The 26,805-nt window shown below is 36.1% G+C and overlaps 7 protein-coding genes across 9 annotated transcripts in view; all 7 read left to right on the top strand.

Moving 5' to 3' along the window:
- The window catches only part of LOC108849449 (FBD-associated F-box protein At3g49020-like), a 34,957-nt gene extending 28,637 nt beyond the window's left edge, over positions 1 to 6,320 (top strand). Inside the window, exons 1-4 of one of the 2 annotated variants that reach the window (XM_018623004.2) lie at positions 4,381 to 4,591; positions 4,716 to 5,580; positions 5,652 to 5,786; positions 5,864 to 6,320. In XM_018623004.2, coding sequence (XP_018478506.2) covers positions 4,578 to 4,591; positions 4,716 to 5,580; positions 5,652 to 5,786; positions 5,864 to 6,190 — 1,341 coding nt within the window. In that variant the 5' untranslated portion in view covers positions 4,381 to 4,577 and the 3' untranslated portion in view covers positions 6,191 to 6,320. Of the gene's footprint in view, positions 1 to 4,380; positions 4,592 to 4,715; positions 5,581 to 5,651; positions 5,787 to 5,863 lie in introns of those variants that run through there. The other variant, XM_057007748.1, reaches the window with a different exon arrangement.
- LOC108854430 (FBD-associated F-box protein At3g49020-like) lies at positions 193 to 2,254 on the top strand. Of its 2 annotated transcripts, none has more exons than XM_057007751.1 (4): positions 193 to 469; positions 587 to 1,466; positions 1,544 to 1,678; positions 1,771 to 2,254. In XM_057007751.1, the coding sequence occupies exons 1-4, from the start codon at positions 456 to 458 to the stop codon at positions 1,921 to 1,923; spliced, it is 1,182 nt and encodes a 393-aa protein (XP_056863731.1). In that variant the 5' UTR covers positions 193 to 455; the 3' UTR covers positions 1,924 to 2,254. The 2 variants fall into 2 exon arrangements, with proteins under 2 accessions (XP_056863731.1, XP_056863730.1); XM_057007750.1 differs by having other exon boundaries at positions 1,758 to 2,254.
- Positions 2,621 to 3,414, top strand: LOC108849448 (inactive protein RESTRICTED TEV MOVEMENT 2). The gene is made up of 2 exons (XM_018623003.2): positions 2,621 to 2,753; positions 2,858 to 3,414. Exons 1-2 carry the CDS (start codon positions 2,642 to 2,644, stop codon positions 3,388 to 3,390), a joined length of 645 nt encoding a protein of 214 aa, XP_018478505.1. The 5' UTR covers positions 2,621 to 2,641; the 3' UTR covers positions 3,391 to 3,414.
- A 328-nt stretch (positions 6,321 to 6,648) lies between the features above and the next one.
- Positions 6,649 to 7,596, top strand: LOC108849450 (inactive protein RESTRICTED TEV MOVEMENT 2). Its single transcript, XM_018623005.2, has 2 exons — positions 6,649 to 6,873; positions 6,978 to 7,596. The coding sequence occupies exons 1-2, from the start codon at positions 6,762 to 6,764 to the stop codon at positions 7,559 to 7,561; spliced, it is 696 nt and encodes a 231-aa protein (XP_018478507.2). The 5' UTR covers positions 6,649 to 6,761; the 3' UTR covers positions 7,562 to 7,596.
- A 4,499-nt stretch (positions 7,597 to 12,095) lies between these two features.
- LOC108854976 (terpenoid synthase 28-like) lies at positions 12,096 to 17,451 on the top strand. Its single transcript, XM_057008550.1, is given in 8 exon segments — positions 12,096 to 12,523; positions 12,613 to 12,880; positions 15,463 to 15,599; positions 15,601 to 15,836; positions 15,922 to 16,140; positions 16,560 to 16,707; positions 16,787 to 17,035; positions 17,118 to 17,451. Coding segments are annotated over 8 exon segments (1,797 nt in total). The 5' UTR covers positions 12,096 to 12,271; the 3' UTR covers positions 17,406 to 17,451.
- A 1,107-nt stretch (positions 17,452 to 18,558) lies between these two features.
- LOC108856104 (uncharacterized) lies at positions 18,559 to 20,036 on the top strand. The gene is made up of 3 exons (XM_057007243.1): positions 18,559 to 18,961; positions 19,448 to 19,489; positions 19,674 to 20,036. Exons 1-3 carry the CDS (start codon positions 18,758 to 18,760, stop codon positions 19,977 to 19,979), a joined length of 552 nt encoding a protein of 183 aa, XP_056863223.1. The 5' UTR covers positions 18,559 to 18,757; the 3' UTR covers positions 19,980 to 20,036.
- Positions 20,037 to 21,341: 1,305 nt separating this feature from the next.
- On the top strand, positions 21,342 to 24,956 carry LOC108855545 (serrate RNA effector molecule). Its single transcript, XM_018629392.2, has 11 exons — positions 21,342 to 21,867; positions 22,010 to 22,156; positions 22,457 to 22,531; positions 22,608 to 22,682; positions 22,772 to 22,819; positions 22,919 to 22,987; positions 23,080 to 23,841; positions 23,922 to 23,970; positions 24,086 to 24,327; positions 24,429 to 24,587; positions 24,712 to 24,956. The coding sequence occupies exons 1-11, from the start codon at positions 21,494 to 21,496 to the stop codon at positions 24,770 to 24,772; spliced, it is 2,061 nt and encodes a 686-aa protein (XP_018484894.2). The 5' UTR covers positions 21,342 to 21,493; the 3' UTR covers positions 24,773 to 24,956.
- Positions 24,957 to 26,805: the final 1,849 nt, after the last annotated feature.

The following is a 26,805-nucleotide window of genomic DNA, read 5'->3' as shown; positions in this document are numbered from 1 at the left end:
TCATGTAGATCGTCAATTGTCTTTGCCACGTTCATGCTGTTAACTCTGACAAATTGATCGATCAGAGAGTTGTGTATTTATTAGTTGGGCAAATTTGATACACCATTGCAACGCAGGCCCAATAAGACTTTATCCAAAGCCTTTGCACATAGTATCTTTTATTTGTTTCTCGTCTTCTCTTCTCTTTTTTTTTTTTTTTGAAAATAAACCCAAGAGATAACCGGTCGGTCTCAGTATCCTCTTTTACTTGACTTCTCGTCTTCTTTCTCTCCAGATTCTTTGCACTTTGTTTCTCCGTTTGTCTTTTTTTTGCTTCTGGCTCGCTCACCTCATCCTTTTACTACTAAAAACACAAGTGAATAATGTTGAAGCTAAATCTTCACCAGTAACATCTCTAAGCTTTAGCCAGATTCGTGTTTTGTCTTTGCGTTCGGAGCGTTCTTAATCTGAAGGAAATGAAACAAAAACGGTATTATGACTTTTCGTTTTCGAAATCCATTTTCTCTGGTTTTAACAAAACTGTAATCCTAATTTGTCCGAACCCTAAAACCCAATATCTTTAATTATTATTTTTTTTTTGTTACAGCAAAATTGGTGGTGAAAGTTTGAAAAATCGAGATGCTATGAATGAGGATAGGATCAGCGAGTTACCTGAACCTTTACTCCTGCAAATATTGTCTTCAGTTCCAACAAAAGATGCCATAGCTACTAGTGTTTTGTCTAAACGATGGAGATCTCTCTGGAAGATGGTACCAAAGCTCGACTTTGGATTTAATAATAAACAGGCATCTTCAGAGGATGTTTACAGGTTGCTGATTTTGCATAAACCTCCAGTTCTGGAAAGTTTACATTTGCTCATTCGAGATAGAAATGGTCGTTTCGATATTGGAATCTTGATCGCAGTTGCATTTACACGCCACGTGCGTGAATTGGTGTTGGATCACTACAATGAGGATGAGGATGAAAAGACGGTAGAGTTTCCGAGTGTGTTGTGTAGCTATAACAACACACTCGAGGTATTAAAGCTCAAGCATCACGTTCTTTTAGGCTTCCCTTCTCGGGTTTGTTTCAGTGCCCTTAGAGAGCTGCATCTTTGCCACGTGGTATTCGAATCTGAGGCATCCGTTTGCAACCTTTTATCTGGCTGCCCTAGGCTTCAAGATCTGGTTGTGCTACGACATAGCAATTTCGATGTGCTGACTTACACTATTGATGTACCATCGTTACAGAGGCTTACCATAGAAGAGGATAGTAGCCAAGATATGTATGGTGGCGGTTACGTGATAAATGCACCGTCTTTGAAATACTTGAACATCAAAGGCCTCTGTCTTATTGACATCTTTCTGATGGAGAAGGCGCCAGAGCTTGTTGAAGCAAAGATCGAAGGTCTTTCTGATATAGCCAATGATAACATTCTTGCGTCTCTAACTTCAGCCAAGCGTCTTTCCTTGCACTTTCCCTTAAAGGTAAAAAAGTTAACAATGTTTTTTTAATCTAACATTGTTTTGTTAGTACTAATGAATGCTTAACCATCTATCCACAGATTAAGTATCCTACTGGTAGCATCTTCCATCAGCTGGTGTCTTTGAAGCTGCATATAAATAGAATAATTGGGTGGAATCTATTGTCCTTTATGCTCGATAGCTCTCCTAAATTGCAAATCCTCAAGCTCACAGGCGTAAGCAATAACCAGAGCTTCTTTTTTTTATTCATATATTTTGATGTATGTAATATCATACTAAGTGCGTTGTTGTCAGTCATGTCGTCCAGACCGTCCGGTGGGGTGGGAATGGAATCAGCCGAAATGTGTGCCAGAATGTCTGTTGCTCCATCTGGAGACACTGGTGTGGAGAAGCTACGGATGGCAACGAGAATATGAGAAACAAGTGGCCACATACATCCTCAAGAACGCTAGACAGTTGAAGAAAGCAACTTTCTCCCCAAGATACCTCAACCCGAAAAATCTGGAAAAGTTGGCAAAGAGGCAAGAGAGGCTCAACGAGTTGGCTTGTGTGGCCAGAGGGTCGACCTCATGTCACCTTGTGTTCGAATAAGAATGATCTCGAGAATGTGTACTCGCTGTTCTGGCAGATGGGAAATTCTACTTCTTTAATCTTTCATGAAGTTAGTGGATTCTTTAAGTGGTAGGAGTGTGGTGCATTTTGATGATTAAACGTTACTGTGTTGTTGCTAAATGACTCTTGGGACATCTATTTAAGCTTTTTTGGTAATTTGGCAATGGAACTGAGGCTGATGTTAAAGAGTAATTGCATTATATTGGAATGAGGATGTCTTTTGAATAACGCATAATAATCCTAAAGAAAAACTTTGGTTGTCCAATCTGAACCACTTCTTATTTGTTCTCTACAAAGCAACCCATTTCTCAACATTTTTTATTATTTTCTACAGAATTGGAAAATAAAGTTGAATATAAAATATTTAAAAGGGAAGAACAACATAGAAGGGGACCATAACAGTCAGGCAAAGCAAAGGAATAACCTAACCTCAAAGAAAACAAGTTATGAAAAAAAAACATTTGTCCATTAGTATACAAAGAAATCGCTTGGATCCCTCTTAATCAACATAACACAAACTAATATCCTTATTCCAATTCCAAATACAAACCAAGAAATTCAGAAAAATGGAGAGAAAAGCTGATCATGCTACTGCCAACCGCACCTACGATGAGTTTGATCCAGTCTTTAACTGGAAAAGCGAACAAGGATTCGAAATTCTCACAATTAACCTTCCAGGTATTATTACTAATCAACAACCTCCTCTCGTATTACTTTCATTGTGATTTTAGTTTACTCCTGCAGGTTCTTGAATTGTGTTTGATCGGTTCTTGATTTAACAGGGTTTAAGAAAGAGCAACTTAAAGTGCAAGTAACCTCAACGAGGAAGGTGAGAGTGATGGGGGAACGTCACGCAGGAGCCACCAGATGGATCCGTTTCCGCAAGGAGTTCCCTATTCCGGCTAACGTCAATGCTGACTCCATTGCTGCCATATTCCAAGGCACAAGTCTTGTTGTGAAGCTCCCTAGACTAGAGCCAGCGGGGAAACAAACTTCTCCCATTGGTATAACCGCAAGACCTCCCCCGGTTCATAAGGAAACCGAGAAGGTACAACCAACAAAGCCATCTGGAGAGGAAGACAAGAAACAGGCTGAGGAAGGAGGAGCTCTTAAAGGTGAAGAGAAGGGAAACGTTTGTGATGGAGTTAAGAAAGATTATAGAAGTAAAATGAATGCATACAAGGAGAATCTTGGAGGATATATGGCAATGATGAAGAATAATCAGAGAGAAATCACAATTGGTATGGTTGCTCCAGCGGCTGCGGTTCTGTTGCTGTCGATTGGATTCTATGCTAGCCAAATGTTTACTTCTTAATAAGCTCTATAAAGATTTCTCAAAGGATGATTAAATAAACTGTATAAGAAAACGTAACTAATAAACAACCATCAAAGGAAAAAATAGAAAATCGAAGAGAGAGAAGAGAGAGAAGTTTGGATCCGGCGGTCGGCGCGTGAGCGCTCGTGCCGCTGCCGGTGTCTGTTTTCTTTCAGCCAAAAGACCCAAAACCATCAGTTTGGTGTCTACTTTCCGTCTTTTCTGGTTTCCGTCTTATCTGAGCTCTGGTCAGTATCAAAAATGGTGGTACTGTTTTTGAAGTAACGAAGTGGTGGCAGGTTTTGATGACGTGATATTTTAATTGAAATTCGTGTCAATTGTACAAAAAAAAAATTTGTGTCTACCAACAAAAAAGCTGGAACCTTCTTTTTGTAGCCCATATTTCTATCTATGCAACATGATCTAAATTTTAAATTATAATTATTTTCTTAATAATTTCGAAGCCCAATACAAATTCCAACTACATTAATATTTAGAAATAGCAAAAACATGCTAATTTTAAAGTAATTAAATAGTGAGATTTTTTATAGTTTTAAAATTTAAATATAAATATAAAATATTTAATATAAATAGCAAAAACACGCTAATTATTAAGTAATTAAATAGTGAGATTTTTTTATACTTTTAAAATTTAAATATAAATAGAAAATACTTAACTAATTTTAATTTGAATTTACATAATTACATAAAACAATATTTATTAAATGAAAACATAACATTTGTAAATTCACACAAAATCTACTATGCTTTTTATACAATATTCAAATATATCCACATATACATACATAACCATTATCACAGTTCCTTTCGTACTTTAGAATTAATTTTTAATAATGTCATTCAATTTCATTATCTTCATTTGTTTTATTCCTTTGTATTTTTTTAACTTACTCCGCGCCTTGCGGCGGTCACATATTCAAGTCCTCTTTTATTTGACTTGTCGTCTTCTTTCTCTCCAGATTATTTCTACTTTTTTCACTGTTTTTCTTTTTCTTCCGGCTCGCTCGCCCACCTCATTCTTTTACTACTAAACTCAAGTGAAGAATTTTGAAGCTAAATCTCCACCAGGAACATCTCTAAGCTTTAGTCAGATTCGTTATGCGTTTTTCTTTGCGTTTGGAGCGGTTCTTAATCTGAAGGAATTATTGTTGTTTCTGTTCGCGGAAATGGAACAAAAACGGTAATGTCTCTTTGTTTGAAATCCACATTTTATGTGCTTTTGGTCGGAATCCATTTTCTCTGGTTTTAGTAAAACTGTAAAGATCCAATCCTAATTTGTTTTAATTTTCATTTTTGTTACACAGCAAAATGGTCGGTGGTGATAGTTTGAGAAATGAAGATGCTATGAAGAAGGACATGATCAGTGAGTTGCCTGAAGCTTTGCTGGTGCAGATATTGTCTTCAGTTCCAACAAAAGATGTCATAGCAACGAGTGTTTTGTCTAAACGGTGGAGATCTGTTTGGAAGATGGTGCCAAAGCTCAAGTACCATGTCTCTGCAGAGGATGCTTACAGGTCGCTGATTTTGCATGAAGCTCCAGTCCTGGAAAGTTTGCATTTGCTCATTGAAGATAAACAAGGTCGTTTTGATATCAATATCTTGATTGGAATTGCATTTTCACGCCACGTGCGTGAATTGGTGGTTGATCTACTATACCTTGAGGATCAAAAGACAATCAAGTTTCCGAGCTACAACAACAATACACTGGAGGTACTGAAGCTTGAGGTTGAGGGTCACGTTCTTCTGGACTTTCCTTCTCGGGTTTGTTACAATGCCCTTAGAGAGCTGCATCTTGAACACGTGAAATTCAAAGATGAAGCATCTGTTTGCAACCTTTTATCTGGCTGCCCTAGCCTTCAAGATTTGGTTGTGAGAAGAAATAGCAATCCAGATGTGGAGACTTACACTATTGATGTGCCATCACTACAGAGGCTAACCATAGAAGATTGTACTAATTGGGCAGATATAAATGGTGGCTATGTGATAAACGCACCGTCTTTGAAATGCTTGAACATCCTATCCCTCTGTTTTATTGACTTCTTCTGTCTGATTGAGAACGCGCCAGAGCTTGTGGAAGCAAGTATCCTTGGCATTCCTCAGATAGAGAATGACAACATCCTCGCATCTCTCACTTCAGCCAAGCGTCTCTACTTTGACTTACCCGTAGAGGTAAAAATGTTAGCAATGTTTTTTTTTTTGTTAGAGTACTAATGAATGAATGCTTAATCATCCATCCACAGATTAAGTATCCTACCGGAACCATCTTCTATCAGCTGGTGTCTTTGGAACTACGTATAAAAGGAAGAAATTGGTGGAATCTACTTTCGTTCATGCTCGTTAGCTCTCCTAAATTGCAAATCCTCAAACTCGACAGCGTAAGCAATTACTCCGGAGCTTCTTCTTCTTCATATATTTTGATGGTCTAACTTCATATTAATTGCATTGCTGTCAGTTTGGTCGGGAAGTCTATCCGGTGGTCTGTGAAAGGAATCAGCCCAAGTGTGTACCAGAGTGCCTGTTGCTTCATCTGGAGACATTGGTGTGGATAGGATACGGATGGAAACACAAAGATGATGAGAAACAAGTGGCCACATACATCCTCAAGAATGCTAGACAGTTGAAGAAAGCAACGTTCCCCCCAACGTACATGTTCACCCCAACGTACAACAAACAGAAAGAGCGGGAAGAAAGGCTAGAGATGCTCAACGAGTTGGATAGTGTGGTCAGAGCGTCAAAGTCATGTCACCTTAGTGTACTAACCAGATTTTATTATCTCTAGAATAATGTTCACTGATGTTTTGGCAAATGGGAAATTCTCAACTTCTTTGAATCTTTCATGAAGTCTAGTGGATTGTTAAATGGTAAAGAGTCTGGTGCATTTTGATGATTAATTAAACGTTGTTGGTTAATGGCTGTTGTGACATCTATTTAAGCTTTGGTAATTTGGAAATAGAACTGAGGTTGATGTTAAGAGTCACTGCATTATATTCGAATGAGAGAATCTTCTGGAAAATGCGTAATCCTAAAGAAAAACTTTGGTTGTCCAATCTGAAAAAACTTGTTATTTGTTCTCTACAAAGCAACGTATCTCACAACCTTTTTGTTTATTTTGTTGAGAATATGAAAAAAAAAAATTGATTGAATATAAAAGGGAAGAACAATATAGAAGGGGACGACCATAACAGTTAGGCTAAGTAAAGGAATAACCTAACCTCAAAGAAAACAACTTATGAAAAAAAAAACATTTGTTCATTAGTATATAAAGAAATCGCTTGGATCCCTCTTAATCAACATAACACAAACTAATATCCTTATTCCAATTCCAAATACAAACCAAGAAATTCAGAAAAATGGAGAGAAAAGCTGATCATGCTACTGCCAACCGCACCTACGATGAGTTTGATCCAGTCTTTAACTGGAAAAGCGAACAAGGATTCGAAATTCTCACAATTAACCTTCCAGGTATTATTACTAATCAACAACCTCCTCTCGTATTACTTTCATTGTGATTTTAGTTTACTCCTGCAGGTTCTTGAATTGTGTTTGATCGGTTCTTGATATAACAGGGTTTAAGAAAGAGCAACTTAAAGTGCAAGTAACCTCAACGAGGAAGGTGAGAGTGACGGGGGAACGTCATGCAGGAGGCAACAGATGGATCCGTTTCCGCAAGGAGTTCCCTATTCCGGCTAACGTCAATGTCGACTCCATTGCTGCCATATTTGTAGGCACAAGTCTTGTTGTGAAGCTGCCTAGACTAGAGCTAACGGGGAAACAAACTTCTCCCATTGGAACAACCGCAAGACCTCCCCCGGTTCATAAGCAAACCGAGAAGGTTCAGCCAACAGGAGAGAAAGAAGCAGAACTAAAGAAACATGCAGAGAAAGCTCAATTGTCAAAGCCATCTGGAGAGGAAGACAAGAAACGGGGAGAGAAAGAAGAAGCTATCAAAGCCGGAGAAAAGGGAAACGTTTGTGATGGAGTTAAGCAAGATTATAGAAGTAAGATGAATGCATACAAGGAGAATCTTGGAGGATATATGGCAATGATGAAGAATAATCAGAGAGAAATCACAATTGGGATGGTTGCTCCAGCGGCTGCGGTTCTGTTGCTATCGATTGGATTCTATGCTAGTCAAATGTTTACTTCTTAATAACCTCTTCAAAGATTTCTCAAAGGAGGATAAAATATATAAGAAAACATAATTAATAAACAACCATCGAAGAATGAAACCTTGTTCTGAATAGTTTTGCAAATTCCAACAAACACGTTGTCAAAAGAAAAAGAAAAAACGAAACAGAAATTCAAAACATGGCACCGGTCACTGTAAACTGTGACGTTGACATTTATGTCCACACCTAAAAAAACTTGTGAAATGAACTTTGTTGCATCGTTAGGTCGTCTCAAATGGATCGCTACACAAGATATAAACCTGGTTATAGATATGGACAAAATACCTCCATCAGATTGGAGGAAAAGAACTCCTTATAATAAGAGGCAAAGGATGGTATGGTTTGCTCCTCAGATGAAAACATGATGATAATGATTATGGTTCCCGTGAACCAACCTATAAATGAGAGAATAGACTACTCTTCGAACAAGAGCGATGAAGCATTGTGTGCAAATTAGATAGACAGGAAATATTTACTTTCTAGTGGGCTGTGAAATTTTTAAGATAGACTGGAGATATTTACTTTCTATTGGGCTCTCTAGACCCATATATCTGATTTGCAGGCCGAAAAAGAAATGGATCTGGATATGCGGTCGTCGTTGTCGAGACGATTGATACGGCAGGACGGCGGAGAGCGGACAATGACGGACGTATGTATGTGATAAATCCGGTGAAGGGTTCTGTCCAACCAGATAACAACATATATATTATATATAAGAAATTTTTTATTCAAAAGTTATTATATTAATTTTTAATCAGTTATCTAATATAGTATATAAATTTAATATTATTAATATAAAATTTATTTTAATTATATAATAATATATAAATTTATTAAGGATAATTATATAATAATATATATAGATTTATTAAGAATACCAATAAGAGCATCACCAACCGAAGACTTCATTTTAAAGAGAGTAAAACCTCAAAATGAGTATTTAAGGTTTGATAACTCCAATCATGGATCTTTAAAAAAATCTTAAAAGTTTATTTTTTGCATTATAGTCTTTGATATTAACAAAAGTTACGAATAATGATAATCATATATAAAATATACTTTTAAATATTATACAACACATAATATTATAATATTATATAATAGAAATAATACAAATTACATATATAATAAAACAGCACGCATACACACAAATTTGCTTTAATTTATTTTAAGTTTGTTTAGTGTATTTTTATTTTGTGTTTGCTTTATTTAATATTCTTTCTATTTGTGTGAATTTTATTTTATGTGAGCTTTATTCAATGACAAACGTTATGGCTCTAGTTTTAAATACATTATCAATCTTTTTATTCAATGACAAACGTTATGGCTCTAACTGAAAATTATTAAAATAAAAATATGAATTAATAGAAAAATTATAAATAAGAAAAATAAAAAGGAATACTTATTACTTCTGTTTCATATCAGTTTTGATAATATATATTTTAATCTATAGTTTCATAATATTTAAAGAATAACAAGAAAACAAACGCAGCAATCACAAAGAGTGTATTGGCTGGAACTTAGCAATTGATTTTATCTTTCATTTCTTTCTGTAATCACAAAAATTACTAATTATGCTTTATTTATTTTTTAAAGCTAGAGTAAAAAAATATGGTTATAGCAAGTTTGTTTTCTAAAGCATTATTTTATAATTTGTAGAAAAAATATTGTTATAGGAATATCTTTTCATTTTTGTTAATTTTTTATTTAATTTTGATATCTAAATTATCTACGGTTATACCAAAAAATCATACCGTAATTTTTTTTACAATTACACCCCAAACCAATCACCTCTAGAAAATATGATTTTTTGCTATTGCAAAAAGATTATTTATCGTTATGAAGAAAATGTGATTCCCAGTTTTGAAAAGAATATATAATGTCACAGTATTAAATTTAAAGATGGTATTTTTTATCTTTAAAATTGTTATTTTGGTCATGTATTATTTGAATAATGTATCATTTTGGATTTAATTTGGTGCATCTATATGAACCAAGAAAACTCGCCCTAATTTGGTTCTTTATTATATTATTTATTATCAAAATATCTGATTTCGAAAAAAGATACAAACACTTTAATATTATCTTAATTATTTTGTGTTTTATAGATAAAATTTGAACATGAAACTGCAAATTAACCTCTTTACAAATAAACATGAAAATATTTTTAGTTTTAATGAATAATTTATTTCTTTTGCAGTGTGTAAAGCATTAATTTTTTAAAAAAATATTACTTTTAAAATAAAAAATAGTCTATTTCATGAAAACAAATATATAAAAGAGATAGCAAATAACTTTAGCCTAATTATTATTTATAACTCCACTAAGCCCAACCACATGTAATTTTTAATCTATAGACTAAAGTAGACATTGAAATAAAGTAAATAATTATATTTTAAAATAATATAATTTTTTTTTTTTTTTGTCATCAAACATACAGACTCATATTGACTCTGTACACCAAACTGGTAGCTCGGCATCCATGTGAATGACAACAGACGATTGTTGTCTGGCACTGCGTGCTAAACGATCCGCCCTTGAATTTGCCGTCCTTGGTACATAGATGAGCTGTGAGCTATGGAAACTACTTTGTAAGCTTCTGATATCCTCCAGATAACTTGCGAACGCCGGCCACTCTTCTGGTTCCGAAACCATCTTCACCAACTGAGAACAATCCGTTGCAAATGTAACCTGAAACTGACGTAAATTCCTCATACATTCCATTGCCCAAATCAATGCTTCCACCTCCGAGTGAAGGGGAGATATACTTGCCCGCACATTTCGTGCCCCCATTAATCCCTCATATCCTTCCAGAGTACTGTACCATCCTTGTCCCGAGAAAGAGTCTTTATCCTTCCACGAACCATCTGTGAAGCACCATCTCCCTGAAATTGAAGGAGGCTGATATGCTTGAGGTGGTATAGTGTGTCGGATAGTCAACTCTTGGGCCGCAGCCCACATAGTAGCCTCCGTTTCAGCCAGCTTTAGTGTATCCATGGCATCAACATCCAGATTACTAAAGACCTTACTGTTCCTTGCTTTCCAAATATACCATAGGATCCATGCAAATTGATGATCAGTCATCTTGGGTAAAACTCTCCAGAATAAATGATCCATGTTATTATACAATGATTCCGAGGGGAAAACATGTGGATGTGTTGGTATAGTTGATAATGCCCATATTTGCCGTGCTGGAGGACATTCAAAAAATACATGATTCAAAGATTCCTCTGTACTCCCACATCTGTCACAAATAGTGTCCCCTTGCATTCCTCGGGCTTTTAAATTCTTTTTAACCGCAACACACCCTGATACAATCTGCCAAAGAAAGTGTTTTATCTTTGGTGGACACTTAACCTGCCAACAAAAAGCTTTTAAAGAATCTACCGTTGGTCCATAGAAATGATAATTATTTTAAAATAATATAATAATTAGATAAATATATAACCTCTAAAATGAATAGTAAAATAAATTTAAAATTGTTGTGAAAATATTATGAAAATTATTGCTACTTTACTCAAGATAATTTAAACATTTTAAAGTGAATTTACATTATTAATTTATTTTTCCGCTAATCTATAGGACGAGTTTATCCTATTTAAATATATACATATAAATATTTGGGCAATAAAGCTTGAAAGACTAATATAGATCTTAATAACCATTGTAAGTTAAGATCTTGAAACACAAACTTGCAATTTGCAAATCCAGTAACTTAGTGCCAACCAAATCAAAAATAAAATAAAAACTGCTTCTTTGGGAATTGTTTTTTGGGGTCATTTGTAAAATAACAAAAGAAAAATAAAATTAGATTTTTAGAGAGAGGATAGAAAGAGATAGGAAGAGAAGAAGTGAGAGAAAAGGTGAATTTAGTTTTTTTTGGTTAGTGGGTGCAATTTCTGTATTCCTTTCATGTGACAAAAATATTGTGCTTATTAATTTGGTGGTAGAAACCTGGATCCAGCAGTTAAATATATACATATAAATATTTGGGCAGTAAAGCTTAAAAGACTGAAATAGATCTTTGTAATCATTGTACGTGGAGACTTGAGAGGCCATAAACAATTTTTAATTAAAGAAAAAAAAGTTAGATCTGAAACACAAATTTGCAAATCCACTAACTCAGTGGCAACCAAATCAAAAATAAAATAAAATCTGCTTCTTTGGGAAGTGTTCTTTGGGGTTATTTGTAAAATAATAATAAAAAAAGGCAAATCCACTAACTTAGTGCCAGCCAAATCAAAAATAAAATAAAATCTGCTTCTGTGGGAAGTTGTTCTTTGGGGTTATTTGTAAAATAACAAAAAAAAAATCAAAATTATATTTTGAGAGAGGGAGAGAGTGATAGGAAGAGAAGAAGTGAGAGAAAAGGTGAATTTAGTTTTTTTGGGGTAGTGGGTGCAATTTATGTATTCCTTTCATGTGACAAAAATATTGTGCCTATAAATTTTTGGTGGTGAAACCTCGATTCCAATATTTTTTTTTTTTTTTTTTTGATTAACCAGGTGGTTGACCCCTTCGTGACCCACCCACCTAGGCCCGGCGCCAGCCTGTGTCTGTACCGTTTAAGGCCCTGGACACGCCTCCCCTCCCCGCGAGTCGAACTCGGGTTGCCCCTCAGTGACCGAAGCCTGGGGTGTACCACTGGACTACGAGGTCCGGGTTCGATTCCAATATCATCAGTAGTAAACATGGAAGCAATTGGAGTTTTTGGACCAAGACTTGGATTGAACCTCACCTTTCCTTCTCAACCCAATTTATTTCCCGCATGCGACCTCTATCGCTTTCCGGTGACCTCAAATCATCGTAAGCTTGCACGTTTTGTTCCTTTGAAAGCGACGGCTAATACTCTTACTTGTGAAGATGAAAATAATCGAAATTTCATAAAGATTGGCCCTTCTAAGTGGGATCATCACTCCCTCTTTGCTAATTTGGACTTCTCAGTAAGCCTCTCTTTCTCTCTTATACGAAGTCATGTGTTTTTTTTTGTTATATACATGGAGTATGGGTGTATAATTTCTTTTCTTGGAAGGAAATGGATGCTCTTGGGAGAGAGATAGAAGCGCTAAAGCCACAAGTGAGGAACATGTTTATGTCTTCCAAAGGCATTAAGAAAAAAATTATTTTTATCTATTTGCTTGTGGCACTTGGTCTCGCGTATCATTTCGAAGATGAGATCGTGGAGACTCTAGAAGATGGTTTCCAAAAGATAGAGGAGATGATGGCCGGTGAAGATGATTTGTACACTGTTTCCGTCATCTTCTATGTTTTCAGAACATACGGTCATAACATATCTTCTGGTAAGGATTCTCTGGCTAGATTTATAATCATATACCCTTTTTAGCACATGTAACTGTGTAACTAGTACGCAGTTGGATATCCAGAAAATGTTTCTATTTCAGGTACACAGAGATGGTTCGCTTCATAAGCATAAATTTCAAATTCTATGTCGGTGTAAGGTTATCTTTTAGATAGAAGGTTTTTAGTTAAACAAAAACAAGTTACACATGATGTACAAAAACTTTTTTCTTGAATAAATTTAACATTTATTCTTTTTTTTTAATTATATTAAAAACGACCCTTGAAAGAGGATCGGGAATTTTTACACAGTCACCGGCAAAACATCGGAAAACTCAACCAAACGAAATTAAGGCAAAGAACAAACAAGCAAAGCACAACATAGACCTAGATCTAAAAAAGAGATGAGACTTAAGCGAGGGTGAGAAGACAAGTGGGCACGAAGCCCTAACTCCGACGAACATGAAAGGATGACCGTCCGATGTCGCCGCAACTTCACGACAAACCGGCGTGTTCGGAACCAGCCGTGGATCCATCCACAGCTAATCTTCATAGTCAGCGCCTTCCTCGGAGAAGTTCCGCGGCCCCGAACGCTGGTTTCCACTGGAGGAGCCAACTCTCAGACCATCCTCCGCCAAGCTCCGCTGCAGTTTCGCTGTCACACTCGTCTTGAGCACCGCGCACAAACCCTAAGTCCTCCGGCCAAGAGAAGCTTCTGCATCTAAAAGGACCAGATCTTGGAGAACCGCCATCTCCAAGAGTGACTCGTCGATGTCGGATGCCCTCACAGCAACGGCGGAGAATACAAAACCCTAGTCCCAGTAACTAACATGCGAGAAAACCGGTTGGTCTCCACCGTCCTCAAGCAGAGAACGACAACCAGCCTCCGACGAGCCACCAGGAACAAAGTTTCGACCTAGAGGACCACCGCTTCAGTGACCTAACCGCCGCAGAGAGAAGAAGAGTTGCGCCACCGTTGACTACGAAAACCCGTCGATGGAGCACAGGATCCGATGAACAAGAAGAGAAGGGGTGGGAGGGAGCAACCTCACGGACCGACGTTAAACGCCGGTGGCCGGAGTCGCTCCTCCCAGATCTGGAATCGTAAAGTTTGAAAGAAAATAAAAGTGTGCGCGTGGATACAATCGCCACTCAAAGGCCTTAACATTATTATTCAAAAACCCATTTAATCAAATAAAAACAAAAATATATGATTCATCTATTTAGTTTGCATTTTTATTTTAATATTTTATTAAATAAATTTATTTATTTTCAAGTGGTAATATTTTGTATTATTTGTTGTTTCATAGTAAGCAAAATTTCTTATTAAATTAATAAAATATATTAAAATTGAAAACTAAAAAATCATCATTCAAGTTTTTTTAAAACATAAAATTACAACAAATCAAAACCCAACCACTTATAATAAATATCCTATTATTTTTCAAAACACAAACCAAAATTATCATTCGTGTTTTTTTAAAAACTAAAATCTACTGCAAAATCAAAAACCAAAAATTAACAACCAAAATCTAAAACTAAAACTAAAACTAAATGCTGAAAACCAAAAGATAAAACATAAAAACCATCCAAACAATTATCACGTTAGAGTGATGAACCTCAACCAAATTCAAAATGCTCAAATGAGATAGCTTTACACACTGAAATTATATAACATAAATGGGTGTAAAAGATACTATTTCAACAAAGTGGGACTTGGAACATGGGATGTCTCGATTTATTATTTTTCAAAGCGGATTGGCTTTAGATCCTTAGTTTGATTTCCATTTGGGAGGAGCCTTGAAGCCTTGATGGTTAGAGATGGGACAATCCAGATATTGATTTTAAGGATATATGGATCCATCCTACATCTAACCGAGTTTAGATCTTTGATTTTCAAATATAAATAATAAAAAATTTATACAAAAATGAAATAAATTAAGAAAGTGAAAATAAATCTAGCTAATATTTTCTAATGAAAATGTAGTGTTATAAAAGAAATAAAACTAATGTTAATAGAAAATAATGTATGTAAAACTCTTTTTCAATGTATTTGATGGATCTTGACTGATCTCTACATATGAAGGCATATGGATTTACTCGGAACCACTGAATTTTGATCACTATACCATGAAAATATATTATACAGTAAAAAACTTTAAAATGATAATATTGAAAGTATGATATTTTATTCAATTTTTTATATTCTAAATCAGCAACTCAGAATGGTGGAGTTTACATATTTATCATGTTATTAATTTATTAAATTTTAATTTATAGCATAATTTATTAAATTTTAATTTATCTAAACTTTCTGATGTTTATCTGCCCTTAGCTGTATATTTGAACACAACTTCCACTTAAAGAATAAATATTACGTCAATTTTATTGGAATCTATTATATTTCAGGTCTTGGAATTTTTTCATATAAACGAACAAAAGTACGCATCAGAAATCTGTTTAATACTAAATTTGGATAGGATCTCTAAATATTTTGAGACAATTCCTACTTGTGGGTAGTGATAATTACCGACGTACAATTAATTTGTTATTGTTTGACCGAAGATTTTCAATTTGGCCACAGATTTTTTTGGAAGATTCAAAGGGGACAATGGAGAATTTAAAGAATGTCTTACAAGCGATGCTAAGGGTATCCTAGGCTTGTATGAAGCCTCCCACATGGGGACGACTACAGATTACATATTGGATGAAGCCTTGACCTTTCACATTAAGTTGCTTGGAGTCGTTAAGTTGTACATGCAAACCTAATCTCTCAATGCTTATACGGAACTCTTTGAGTTTACCACAGCATGAAAATATGGAGATATTAGTGGCAAAGGAATATATCCGGTTCTACGAAAAAGAAGAAGATTGCGACAAGACGTTACTCAAGTTTTCCAAGCTTAACTTCAAATTCCTCCAGCTTCTCTACCTTCAAGAACTCAAAATCCTTTTAAAGTAACTATTTCTTTCTCCCTAAGAATTGCTATAATTTAATCTATCTACCTTTTGCAGCTTGCTTAATATAATGTTTATATGCAAGGTGGTACAAGGAACTAGACTTTGAATTTAAGTTTCCACCTTACTACAGACACCTACTCGTGGAAACGAACTTCCATACGCTAACATACATGGAGCCGAAACATTCACGAGTGAGAATTTTTGTGACTAAATCTTACATATTGCAAGCAATAGTAGATGATACTTGTGACAGATACGCTTCTCTACGTGAGGTCGAAATCCTCGCCGATACCATTGAACGGTACATTATCTATATCGTGTTATTATAGTAGTAGCTTGAGTCTTCCACTCTTCATAGTAATTATAATTTAGCTTTAGAGAAATTGTTACGTCATGTTGTGTTTTCTACAGTGCCCTTTAACATTTCTTCTAATCTTATCCAGATCTACAGTAGTCTAATTTTAAATTAGGTTCATTCTCTGCAAATATGCTAGATATATCACGGTGTTTATATAAACTATATTGCTAATTTTAATAAGTTTAGGCTACTTTGAGTTACTATAAAAAAAATTTACTTTCATAGTTACCTTGAATATTTTTGCAATTTTCAGTATTGGTGTAGTAAATATGTAATTTATCAAATTATCAATATAGACCTTAGTGTCTTATTACATAAAATCACAGAAAAAATGATGCTGACTATACATATTAATAACGTAGGTGGGACCTCGATGATCATGCCATGGATGGACTACCAGATTATTTGAAATCATTAGTTAAATTCATATTTGGTACATTCCAAGAATTTGAAAGAGAACTTGAGTCAGAATCAGGAGGACTTTACAGTGTGGAAGCTACAATTGAATACGTAAGCAATCAAAATATTTAATAACCAGTCGTAAATGATTTTTTGGAGGTTCATTTTTAAGCCTTTGAGCAAATTTCAGTTCAAGACATTTGTGAGAAGTAACCTTCAACTTGCCAAATGGGCAAGTGCGGGCCACTTGCCTAGCTTTGAGGAGTACCTAGATGTTGCTGGACTCGAGATTGCTATAGAATTCACCGTGGCATGTATTGTGATGGCAATGGAGAATATCTGCAAGGAAGAGGCTTATGAGTGGTTGAAATCTAGAGACAAACTCATTAGAGCAATGGCTACAAAAACACGAGTACCTAATGATATGTTTGGCTATGAGGTTAAAAAAAAATATTATAATTTTTTAAGATGATTCATTGGTTTTATTGTTTTATAATTAAATTTAACGTAAACATGATTAGGATGACATGAGCAGAGGATATTTGACGGGTTCGGTCAACTGTTATAAGAAGCAGTATGGAGTTAACAAAGAAGAAGCATACAGAAAGCTTCGTCAATTGCTTGCAGAAGGTGATAAGATGATGAATGAGGAGATTTTGAAGCCAATCAATGTGCCACGCCAGGTTCTAAAAGTAGTCATGATCGACACTTTTCGTGCAATAAATGTTGGCTATGATAAAGACGATGGATTTACCCGTCCCGATGGACATATCAAGAACCTTATAATGTCTATTTTTGTTGATCTTTGAGGACGTTAGTGTATCCAACCAGTACCGGCCCTGACCACAAGCAGGGGAAGCATGGGCTTCCGGCCTCCACAAAAATAGATAGTTAAGCGGCCAAAAAATTTTCAAATGTGACTTTAGCCTAGTGGTCTTGAGATTACCTGCTCTGGTTTGAGGTGTTGGGTTCAGCATACCATTACTGCAAACCCATTTTATTTTGGCCTTTATTTAATTTTGGCTTCTAGCCTTCAAAAGTGTAGGACCGGTACTGATCCAACATATACTTGTGGTTTAGCAAGTAACTGGGAACGTACTTTATTTGTTCTACAATACTTAAGGTTTTGTGTTGCTTTCCCTGTTGGTTGGGTTTTGTTTTTATGTTGTTTTTTGATGCACCGCATCTTGTCTTCATCTTTGATTTTGTTTCCATCAGTCTGAAAAGCTTTTTACCTTTGTATTGGGTTTATTATGTACTTCCATCTTTGACCTTTATCGTGATCAATAATTGATCAATTCCTGGTGATCAATCTATATCTAATATTAATTTCAATGAAGATGAAGAACTAATAGATTCCTTAACAAATCAATTAGTTTTCTTCTGATCAAACAAATCAATTCAGTTTAACAATTCATTTTTAACCTTTTAAAAACCTTAAATCTAACAATTGAATTACTCATACATAATAGCAAAAACGTAAATGACAATCTGAATAAATTATATTAAGAAAAGAGTAAGAGTATTAAATGAGGCCAAAATCTTCTCTCTATAAGGTATGAATTCTGATTTCTCTCTCTCAATGTATATGAATAATAAGATTACGAAAACTTTTAAAATCGAACATAAAGTCTAGAACATGAATTGAACTTGTTTGAAAATAAGTAGAAACTTTAGAATATTTCTTCGGGAAGTTTTAATCGGGTACGTAGGGAATGGTGTTGATCGACACAATGTACATAGATCGATTCCAACTTGTTTTTTTTTTCATTTTCATGATTCCTCGAGTTCCAAAATCCTCTAAAAGTTTATTTCTTGTCCAAAATATATCTAAACCTACGATGACTAGTAAGGATTCTAAAAAACAAAAAAAAAATTGAGAACATATTTATAACTTGGTCAAAAACCCATAAAACCATAATATATATAATATATAAGTCTAGTACTTGGGTGCCTGTTGCTAAGAGCATCCGCAAAGGGGGATATTAGACAGTCCTTAGCTCTAATTCTTAGGCAAAGTGATTAAAAATATATATAATATTTGGTGTAACTTAAGGATCAATCCTTAATTAAGGATATTAAGGATTAAGTCCTTAGTGTGTTGGCAGTGTCTGATTGGTGAGGAGAGGGTTGTGTTAAAAAAAAATCATTTAGACTGGAGATGAAAAAAAAACCTGTGTGGCGAAACGAAGGCGACTCTTCTCCCGACTCCTCCGGCCTCTGCTTCCTCAACTCCCCAAAGCCCCAAATCGGAATCCGCCACTCTTCTCCCGACTCCTCCCTCTCTTTCAAGAGATTAATTCCCATCGCCGCCCTCTCCACCTCTTCTCCCACCCTCGGTCTCGCCGATACGTTACACGGCAAAGTAAGTTCCTGTCTGAAATCCCAATCCTAGTGATAGCATATGGTAATGATGAGCCTGAATGCGTTTGTTTTGATGGTGATGCTTAGAGTGTGCGATACAGGTGAAGTGACAAATGTTGCAGGCCAAGGTTCTTCTTACTTACTGTTGTATGATTGAAGTTCTTTGTATGATTGAATCGAACCAATCAAAATGTTTTCTAATTAAGATGACCACTTTGTTGAATTGAGAGATGGGTTTTAAGTCTGTTTAGAATTGAGTTCATAGGGATTATTATTAAGGAAAATAGATTAAACTTTGTTGTGTATGTGTTAATAATAGGCCAGTAAAGGCTAAGAAACGAGGAGGTGGTGGATTTGCCAAAGTACATTGAGCAGATTCTTTTTTCTTAGGGTGATATAAGTGTTACTAGGTTTCAGTTTTGTTTACCCTTTTGGTGATACTTGATTTGGGTAAGTCTTTGTTGATATGTCTTTTATCTTACTGTAGGTTTTGAGGATACAGCAGGCCTTCCCTTTGCATCCGTTGAAGGTACTAATCTCACATGCTGATGTTGTCTTTCTTAGCTGCTTGTTGAGGAGGAAGTTTAGTTTTGGTAGCTAGTTAGTTTAGTTTCTCTAGCCTCTTACATTATTATAATCTAGCCGTGGTTTCTCTAGCTATCTCCTTTCTTGCTGTGGTTTCTCGCCTTTAATTCTTGTTGTGGTTTCTCTAGCCAAGTCGAGTGATGGTGGCGGTGAACGAGTCGATGATCAAAGGCTACACGCACGCGTCGATAAGCAGCAAAAAGGCGTTCGAGTGGACACTGAGGAAGATCGTTAGGGACAATACCTCTGGCTTCAAGCTTCTATTGCTTCACGCTCAAGTCCAGGACGAAGACGGTTATCATCCTCTCTCTTTTTTTATACTATTCCTCAAACTTTTATTCTTGCTGACTTTTGTTACTACTCTGTTAGTGTTTAAAGTTTATGTGATTTTGAAGTTTTGGTTTGGTGTTTGTTTGATTGTTTCATATTGCTAAGGATTCAAATATAAAAAACACCATTGGACATTCTTTTTGGATTAGAATCCTTAACTATTCTAAAAAAAAAAAAATTTAGTTTAATAATCTTAAGAACTCCAATGGTGGTAACACCATTGGAGATGCTCTAAAAGTAACCATCTCTATATGAATACATGCGCAAGACCATGAGCAGTCAAGCGTTATGCAGGCTTGGAGGACAACGTTATGCAGATCAAGTCTTTAGCATTGTCTGATAGTACATGCCACAGGTCTGAATCAAAGTAGATATATCTCTTTCAACACAGCATCAAATATTCTTTGTTGGATTTCTGATTCCAGAAAAAAATATCACGTTTCATATAGTTATATAAAGAACATTGATTTACCAGGAGAAGGCTGAAGGATACTGGTATCTTTTTTTTTGTTTTTTTTTGATTAATTTGGGGTATCTCAGGCCAGACTAATCACCAAAGGAAGGTACAGTTCCACGGATAGACTTTTTCTCCGGGTATTCAAATGAATTCATATTCGTGTTAGGTGGCTAAGATAATTGTGACTTAGTTTCGCGCAGCAGATGAGATGAATCTAAAACATGTTAGTGTTCTAGACCCGCATCCTTACCACCAAACCACAATCACTCAGTCATAAATTGTGGTATCGGTTTTTTTTAATAGATGAGTAATCGGTATAGATTATACCGTAATCTATTGAGAAGTGTGGAGACATAGGATAACAGGAAATGGAAACAAATCTGGACAATTCTTGTGGCTATACATGAAAAAAAAAGTATTCAACGGTGTCGTATAGAGTTGGACAAAAAAAATGAATATAGAAAACTGAATCAAATCCATTTCAAAAAGTAGTATAAATACACAAATTTGGTAAAATATCTAAATGAGTTCAAAATATTGGTATTTTGAAAATTGAAACCGAATTGATTCGAACCAAAATATTTTGGTAAGTCGATTTATTCAAAATAGATTTATATATTTAAATATATTACTAAATTTCTTATTTTATATATTAAAATATCTAAAGTATATAAGATATTTTGAATTTGTCAAAAAACTTGCAAATATATACCAATAGTTAAATAGTTAAATAATATATAAAATATCAAAAATACTTGAAATATTTGTTGATTCTCAAATTTTTAAAAAGTATTTTGGCATATATTATTCAACTTTACATATAATTATTTTATTTTTAAATTTTGAGAAATTTGAAATATATAATATATTTTAAAATTTTAAAAATAATTTGAACGAGTTTAAAAAAATTTAAAATATCCAAATGAGAATGAAATCTTTAAAACCGGAAAACTGAATAAACTGAACCGAAAACCCATCGGCTATACTAACTCTAAATCCCGGTCGCACCCTTCTCACAACAAATCCACTTGGTAAATGGTTCACTTGCAAGTCTGTAATAGCAGACCCATAAAGCCACTATTGAATCGTATCGTATAAACCTGTTAATTAGCGAGAGATCCCCCTTGATTTAGGGTTTCCGATCTTCTTCTTCTTCACTAAATGGCCGATGTCACTCTCCCTCAGCCTGATTCCGTCGACACCCGCCTCCCGGAGAACACCGCCTCTCTTCCGCCGCCACAGCAGGACCACGAGCAGCAGCCTCCTCCTCCTCACGTCGGCCGCGAGAGAGATTCCCGCGAGAGGCGCGACGACAGAGACCTCGAACGTCCCCCGAATCGCCGCGACCGTTCTCCCCTCCCGCCGCCGCCACGCAGGGACTACAAGAGGCGGCCTAGCGGGAGTCCGCCGCCGCCGTACAGAGACAGGCGGCACTCTCCTCCCATGCGCCGCTCGCCTCCTCCTTCCAAGCGATATCGGAGGGACGATAATGGATACGATGGTCGGCGTGGTGGCTATGGACCTCCCGATCGAAGGTAAAATCTCCTCCAATCTCCTATGATGCTTGGAATCGCCAATCTTATCAAGACATTGCGTTGTTACTTACCTAATAGTTAGTTGTATAGAAAGATCAAATTGAGTTTCTCATTCTTCGATATTTATTTGGGAATATGATAGATTTGGATATGAGAATGACCGTGAGATGGGAGGAAGGCATGGTTACGGTGATGAAAGACCTCCTGGGCGCTTTGTGGGGCGATATCAAGACTGGCAGGGAGGTCGTGGAGGTTATGGTGATGCTTCTAACAGAGGAAGTACTCAAAGGTCAGAGTTCCGTCTATCTAATCTTCTTTTTGGAAGTATGAAACTGTCTAACGATGCTCAGTGAAAGGGAGATACATCCCTTGTAAAGTGTTCTTTGTTAGAGTGAATGTTTGAGACACATGATTAATCCGTTATTTTCTAAAAACATGGGATGTTGAAGTCTATATCATCTCTATTTCAGCATTGCTTTCCAGATAAAGCCACCTTTTTGTTCTCTTTCACTTTTCAAGATAGAGGCTGTTTGTAGACGCCCTTGCCGTTATTATAGTTATAAACCACCGTTGTATTTCTTTAATCCAGGGACGGATTGATGTCCTACAAACAGTTTATCCAGGAGCTGGAAGATGATATATTGCCATCAGAAGCTGAACGCAGGTCTGGTTATAATGGCAAAACTGTCTTGGTGCTTAAGGCAGTTGTCTCTTATTGTCTTTTTTTTCACCTGTTGCAGATATCAAGAATATAAGTCGGAGTATATTACAACACAGAAACGTGTCTATTTTAACACTCACAAAGAGGAAGAATGGTGCTTTCCACTATCTGTTCCCATCGTTTACTTTCTTTTGGGAAGTTTTACTTGTCTATTAACATGCTTATCTTATCTTACGCTTCCAGGTTAAAAGATAAGTATCATCCAACCAACTTGCTTACTGTCATAGAAAAGTTAGTTCAACCCCTTTGAAATTTGCAACAGTTCTGTTTTGTGTAATATACTGTGCACATGATATCTTATTTTCTTTATCTATTCCTTTAAATTTTTAGGAGGAATGAACAGGCACGGAAGGTGGCGAAGGACTTCTTACTTGACTTGCAGAGCGGGAATCTTGACTTGTAAGATCATTTCCTTGGCTTCTACTCCGCATTTATGATTATGATAACTCTGCCATCTCTAATGCCCCCGGTGTTCCTTCGATCTGTTACAGAGGTCCTGCAGTGACAGCATTGAATAAAACAAGTGAGCCAAAGTCTGAGGATGAAGCAGGTGGTGGTAGTAAAAGACCTGGTAAAGAGAGTGACTTCTCGGCGGCACCAAAAGCACCCAGCTTCACTTCTGATCCAAAGAGAATCCTAACTGACATTGAACAAGCACAAGCCCTTGTTCGTAAGCTGGACTCTGAGAAAGGAATTGTGGAGAATGTTTTATCAGGTTCAGAAACTGAAAAGTCAGGTACAGATAAGTTGCAAAGTGGTTCGACTGGTCCAGTTATAATCATAAGAGGTTTGACATCTGTGAAAGGCCTTGAGGGTGTTGAATTGCTTGACACGCTCATCACGTATCTCTGGCGTGTTCATGGTGTGGACTATTACGGAAAGGTTGAGACAAGCGAAGCTAAGGGTCTGCGGCATGTGAGAGCGGAAGGAAAAGGTTCTGATGCAAAAGGAGATGAGGGTGAAGATAAATTTGATTCTCATTGGCAACAGAGGTTGAAAGGTCAAGATCCCCTGGAAGTGATGGCTGCCAAAGAGAAGCTAGATGCTGCTGCTATTGAAGCTTTAGATCCACATGTCCGAAAGATTAGGGATGAGAAGTATGGTTGGAAATATGGTTGTGGAGCCAAAGGATGCACGAAACTGTTTCATGCTGCTGAATTTGTGCACAAGCATCTCAAGCTGAAACACACGGAGCTTATAGTGGATCTGACTGTCAAAGTGCGGGAAGAACTGTATTTTCAGAACTATATGAAGTATGTAGGCTGTTTCCAGTGGATTCCTCTTCTGTTATATCTGATCGGGTTGTAATGAAATATCTGTTTGCAATTTGCAGCGATCCTAATGCTCCAGGAGGACAACCAGCCACGCAGCAATCTGGCCCGGTAAATGATTTTTTCTCATCAGTTGATCGAATGTTGAGTAGTTATAAGTTTAGATTTTCACTTGTTTGGCCTTGTTTTGAGTTTTATTTAAGTGTGTGGAACATACCTTTGGCAGAGAGATAGACCTATGATGAGACGTAAACCAAGCATGGAGAGCAGATTGAGGGATGATCGAGGTGGACGCAGAGAGCGTGACAGAATTGATCGGTCAGAGGATCAGCAGAGAGGTGATGGTAACGGTCCAAATCCCGAGGAAGGTAGTTACGATGCATTTGGTGGACAAGGTGGTGTTCATGTTCCTTCCTACTCTGCTGATATGAACGCACCACCAGTGCTAATGCCTGTTCCCGGTGCCGGGTAGGTTTACTCTCGCATGATCTTAGGATTATGGTAAATAAAGAGTTATTAACCCTAGTGATCAATGATCGGTAATGTTGTCTGAATGATGGTGTGAACAGGCCACTAGGACCGTTTGTACCAGCACCACCTGAGTTTGCGATGCAGATGTTCAGGGACCCTAGCGGACCCAACCCTCCTTTAGAAGGTGGCGGCAGAGGTGGACCAGCCCCTTTTCTTTTGTCTCCGGCCTTTAGACAGGATCCTAGACGGCTACGCAGGTACTGTGTTTCACTCTACGCTATGAGTATAATCATCACACATTACTTTCAACCTAGATTCGGTTACCTTTGAAAAAGAAAGTAGTGTCTTTAAGAAACTAATGTTATGAAAAAATGATGCCAGCTACCAAGACCTAGATGCTCCAGAGGAAGAGGTAACCGTTATTGATTATAGGAGCTTGTAGGCAAAGGGAGAAAGCTAGAGAGAGATGTGAGGTCTTGGGAAATATAACTAATGAGATTTTCCCAATATTTGTAACTCTTTGCGACCATCAATCTAAGCTATTTTCTACATGCCAAATTTGTACTCTTAACAATAAACAAATTTGTGTTTTGCGAATATTATATGGAATGTTACAGATCTACTTATTTTCAAGGTTTATTTGTTTAAAAAAAAATTATTTGGTTACAAACTAAAATATATATTATTTTTCTTCCTATGATATGAATTTGTATCAATCTGAGTAAAAATTCTAGGCATTTTATCACTGAAATAATTACATATATGGTATGTCTTGTGTGCTTATTTTACTTGGGTCTTTTAGATTTAAATTGTAATTATTTTTGGTATGCTTTTGTCAACTGCTCTGTTGATTTATCATATTAGAATTTTAAACCTGGTCTTAAGTTGTTAAATCACTAGTCTAAGTTGATTTGGAGAATATTGAGTGTGAAAAGAAAAGTTTTGTCTGTATCACATAAGTGTATACCTTTGCTAATTCTTATAAATCATGATCTGAGCTTAATGGGAGAATTGTCGGAGAGCAAGGGAGAGAAGAAGTTGAGGATAACCTCTGTAATTTCAGTTGATCGTTGTAAAATGATTGTTTCTTACAAATAGAAATAAATAAAGTACTGACTGGACTTAACTGGAGCCCAAGTTATCTCTAAACATAGCTTATCAAAAACTTAAAGAAGGAAATCAGTTGCTCAAAAAAAAATGAAGGAAATCAAAGAACACATCCTATTAGTTGAAGACTGACTTATTCTGAAGAGAACTGAAATTTGTTTCTTTTTCTTTTTTTAGAGAAACAATATTATAAAAAAGATTACTACATGTATGAATGTGAAAAAGAAATGAAAAAATACCTTCTTAATTTTTTTTTATTTTGTTGACAAAATAGAATATTTAAATTTTACTTTAGTATGTAATCACAAAAACATAAGAAAACAAAAATATTAAATAGTAAGAATAGTGGGACATAGTGTTGAATTGTAGTTCCTGTTCGGAAACTCGCTAGGCGCTACGCGTGCGGTGCACCTGGCCTAGCGAGTTATTGGAAAAGTGGGAAAAAATCGGGGAGTATGCGGGGCGGAATTTTATTAATAATTTAAATATTTAATATTTTTAATTTAACTAGCCTTAATAATTAAGTATAGTTCACTTACGTATTGAGATCTGTAGCTTAGCGGTGATGGTGTGTGTCAACAACCACCATGCCCGGGTTCAATTACCCATTACTGAAAACTTTTTTATATATTTTATTATTTTTTAATGAAGGTCAGAGTTGTAATATACGTTTCACCTTCTTCCTCGACATTTTTTCTGCAGATCTAAACTTTTACAGCCGTTTTTGATATTTTCTAACAAAAGTATTTTTTTTTTCTTTTCGGCGATTTGCCCCAATCCAATGTTGTATCTTTGTTGCTACCATGAAAAATCAGTAGATCTATGAAGTAATTACTGGTTTTGAGTTCGAAATCGTCATGAATTATAAGGTTTTTTTTTAAACCGATTTTTTCACCGATTACAGTGAACTCGCCACGGTGGAGCTCCGCCGAGCGCTTTTCCGGCGCGTAATCGGCCAATCCGCCCGAGTTTTAGAACATGGATTTTAGTATACATCTATTGTTGTGAAACTGTGTTTTATTATTGAATCAAAATGTTCCTTATATAGGAAATACATGGCGACATGGGCCTAAATACAATGAGCCATAAACGGACCAAGATTACAAGTAAATATCTAATGGGCTGGACATCCATAAACATAATATTCATAACACTCCCCCTTGGATGCCAGAACCATATAGAGCTTGTAGTGTGCTTAATGTTGCCTCATTAAAACCTTACTCGGAAAACCCAGTGGGACAAAACCGAAGTGAAGGAAAAAGAGTACAACACACACTACTCCCCCTGTTCTGGACCTCCGTTCTTCAAGTCTGGCGCATGGACACTTTGATGGTTTAGCTTCATGGGCGCCAAGTCTTGAACTGGTCC

This window comes from Raphanus sativus, chromosome 4 (genome assembly GCF_000801105.2).
Source record: "Raphanus sativus cultivar WK10039 chromosome 4, ASM80110v3, whole genome shotgun sequence".
Taxonomy (NCBI): domain Eukaryota; kingdom Viridiplantae; phylum Streptophyta; class Magnoliopsida; order Brassicales; family Brassicaceae; genus Raphanus; species Raphanus sativus.
Note: the sequence above shows the minus strand (reverse complement) of the source record. Positions and strands in the feature narration are given on the sequence as shown.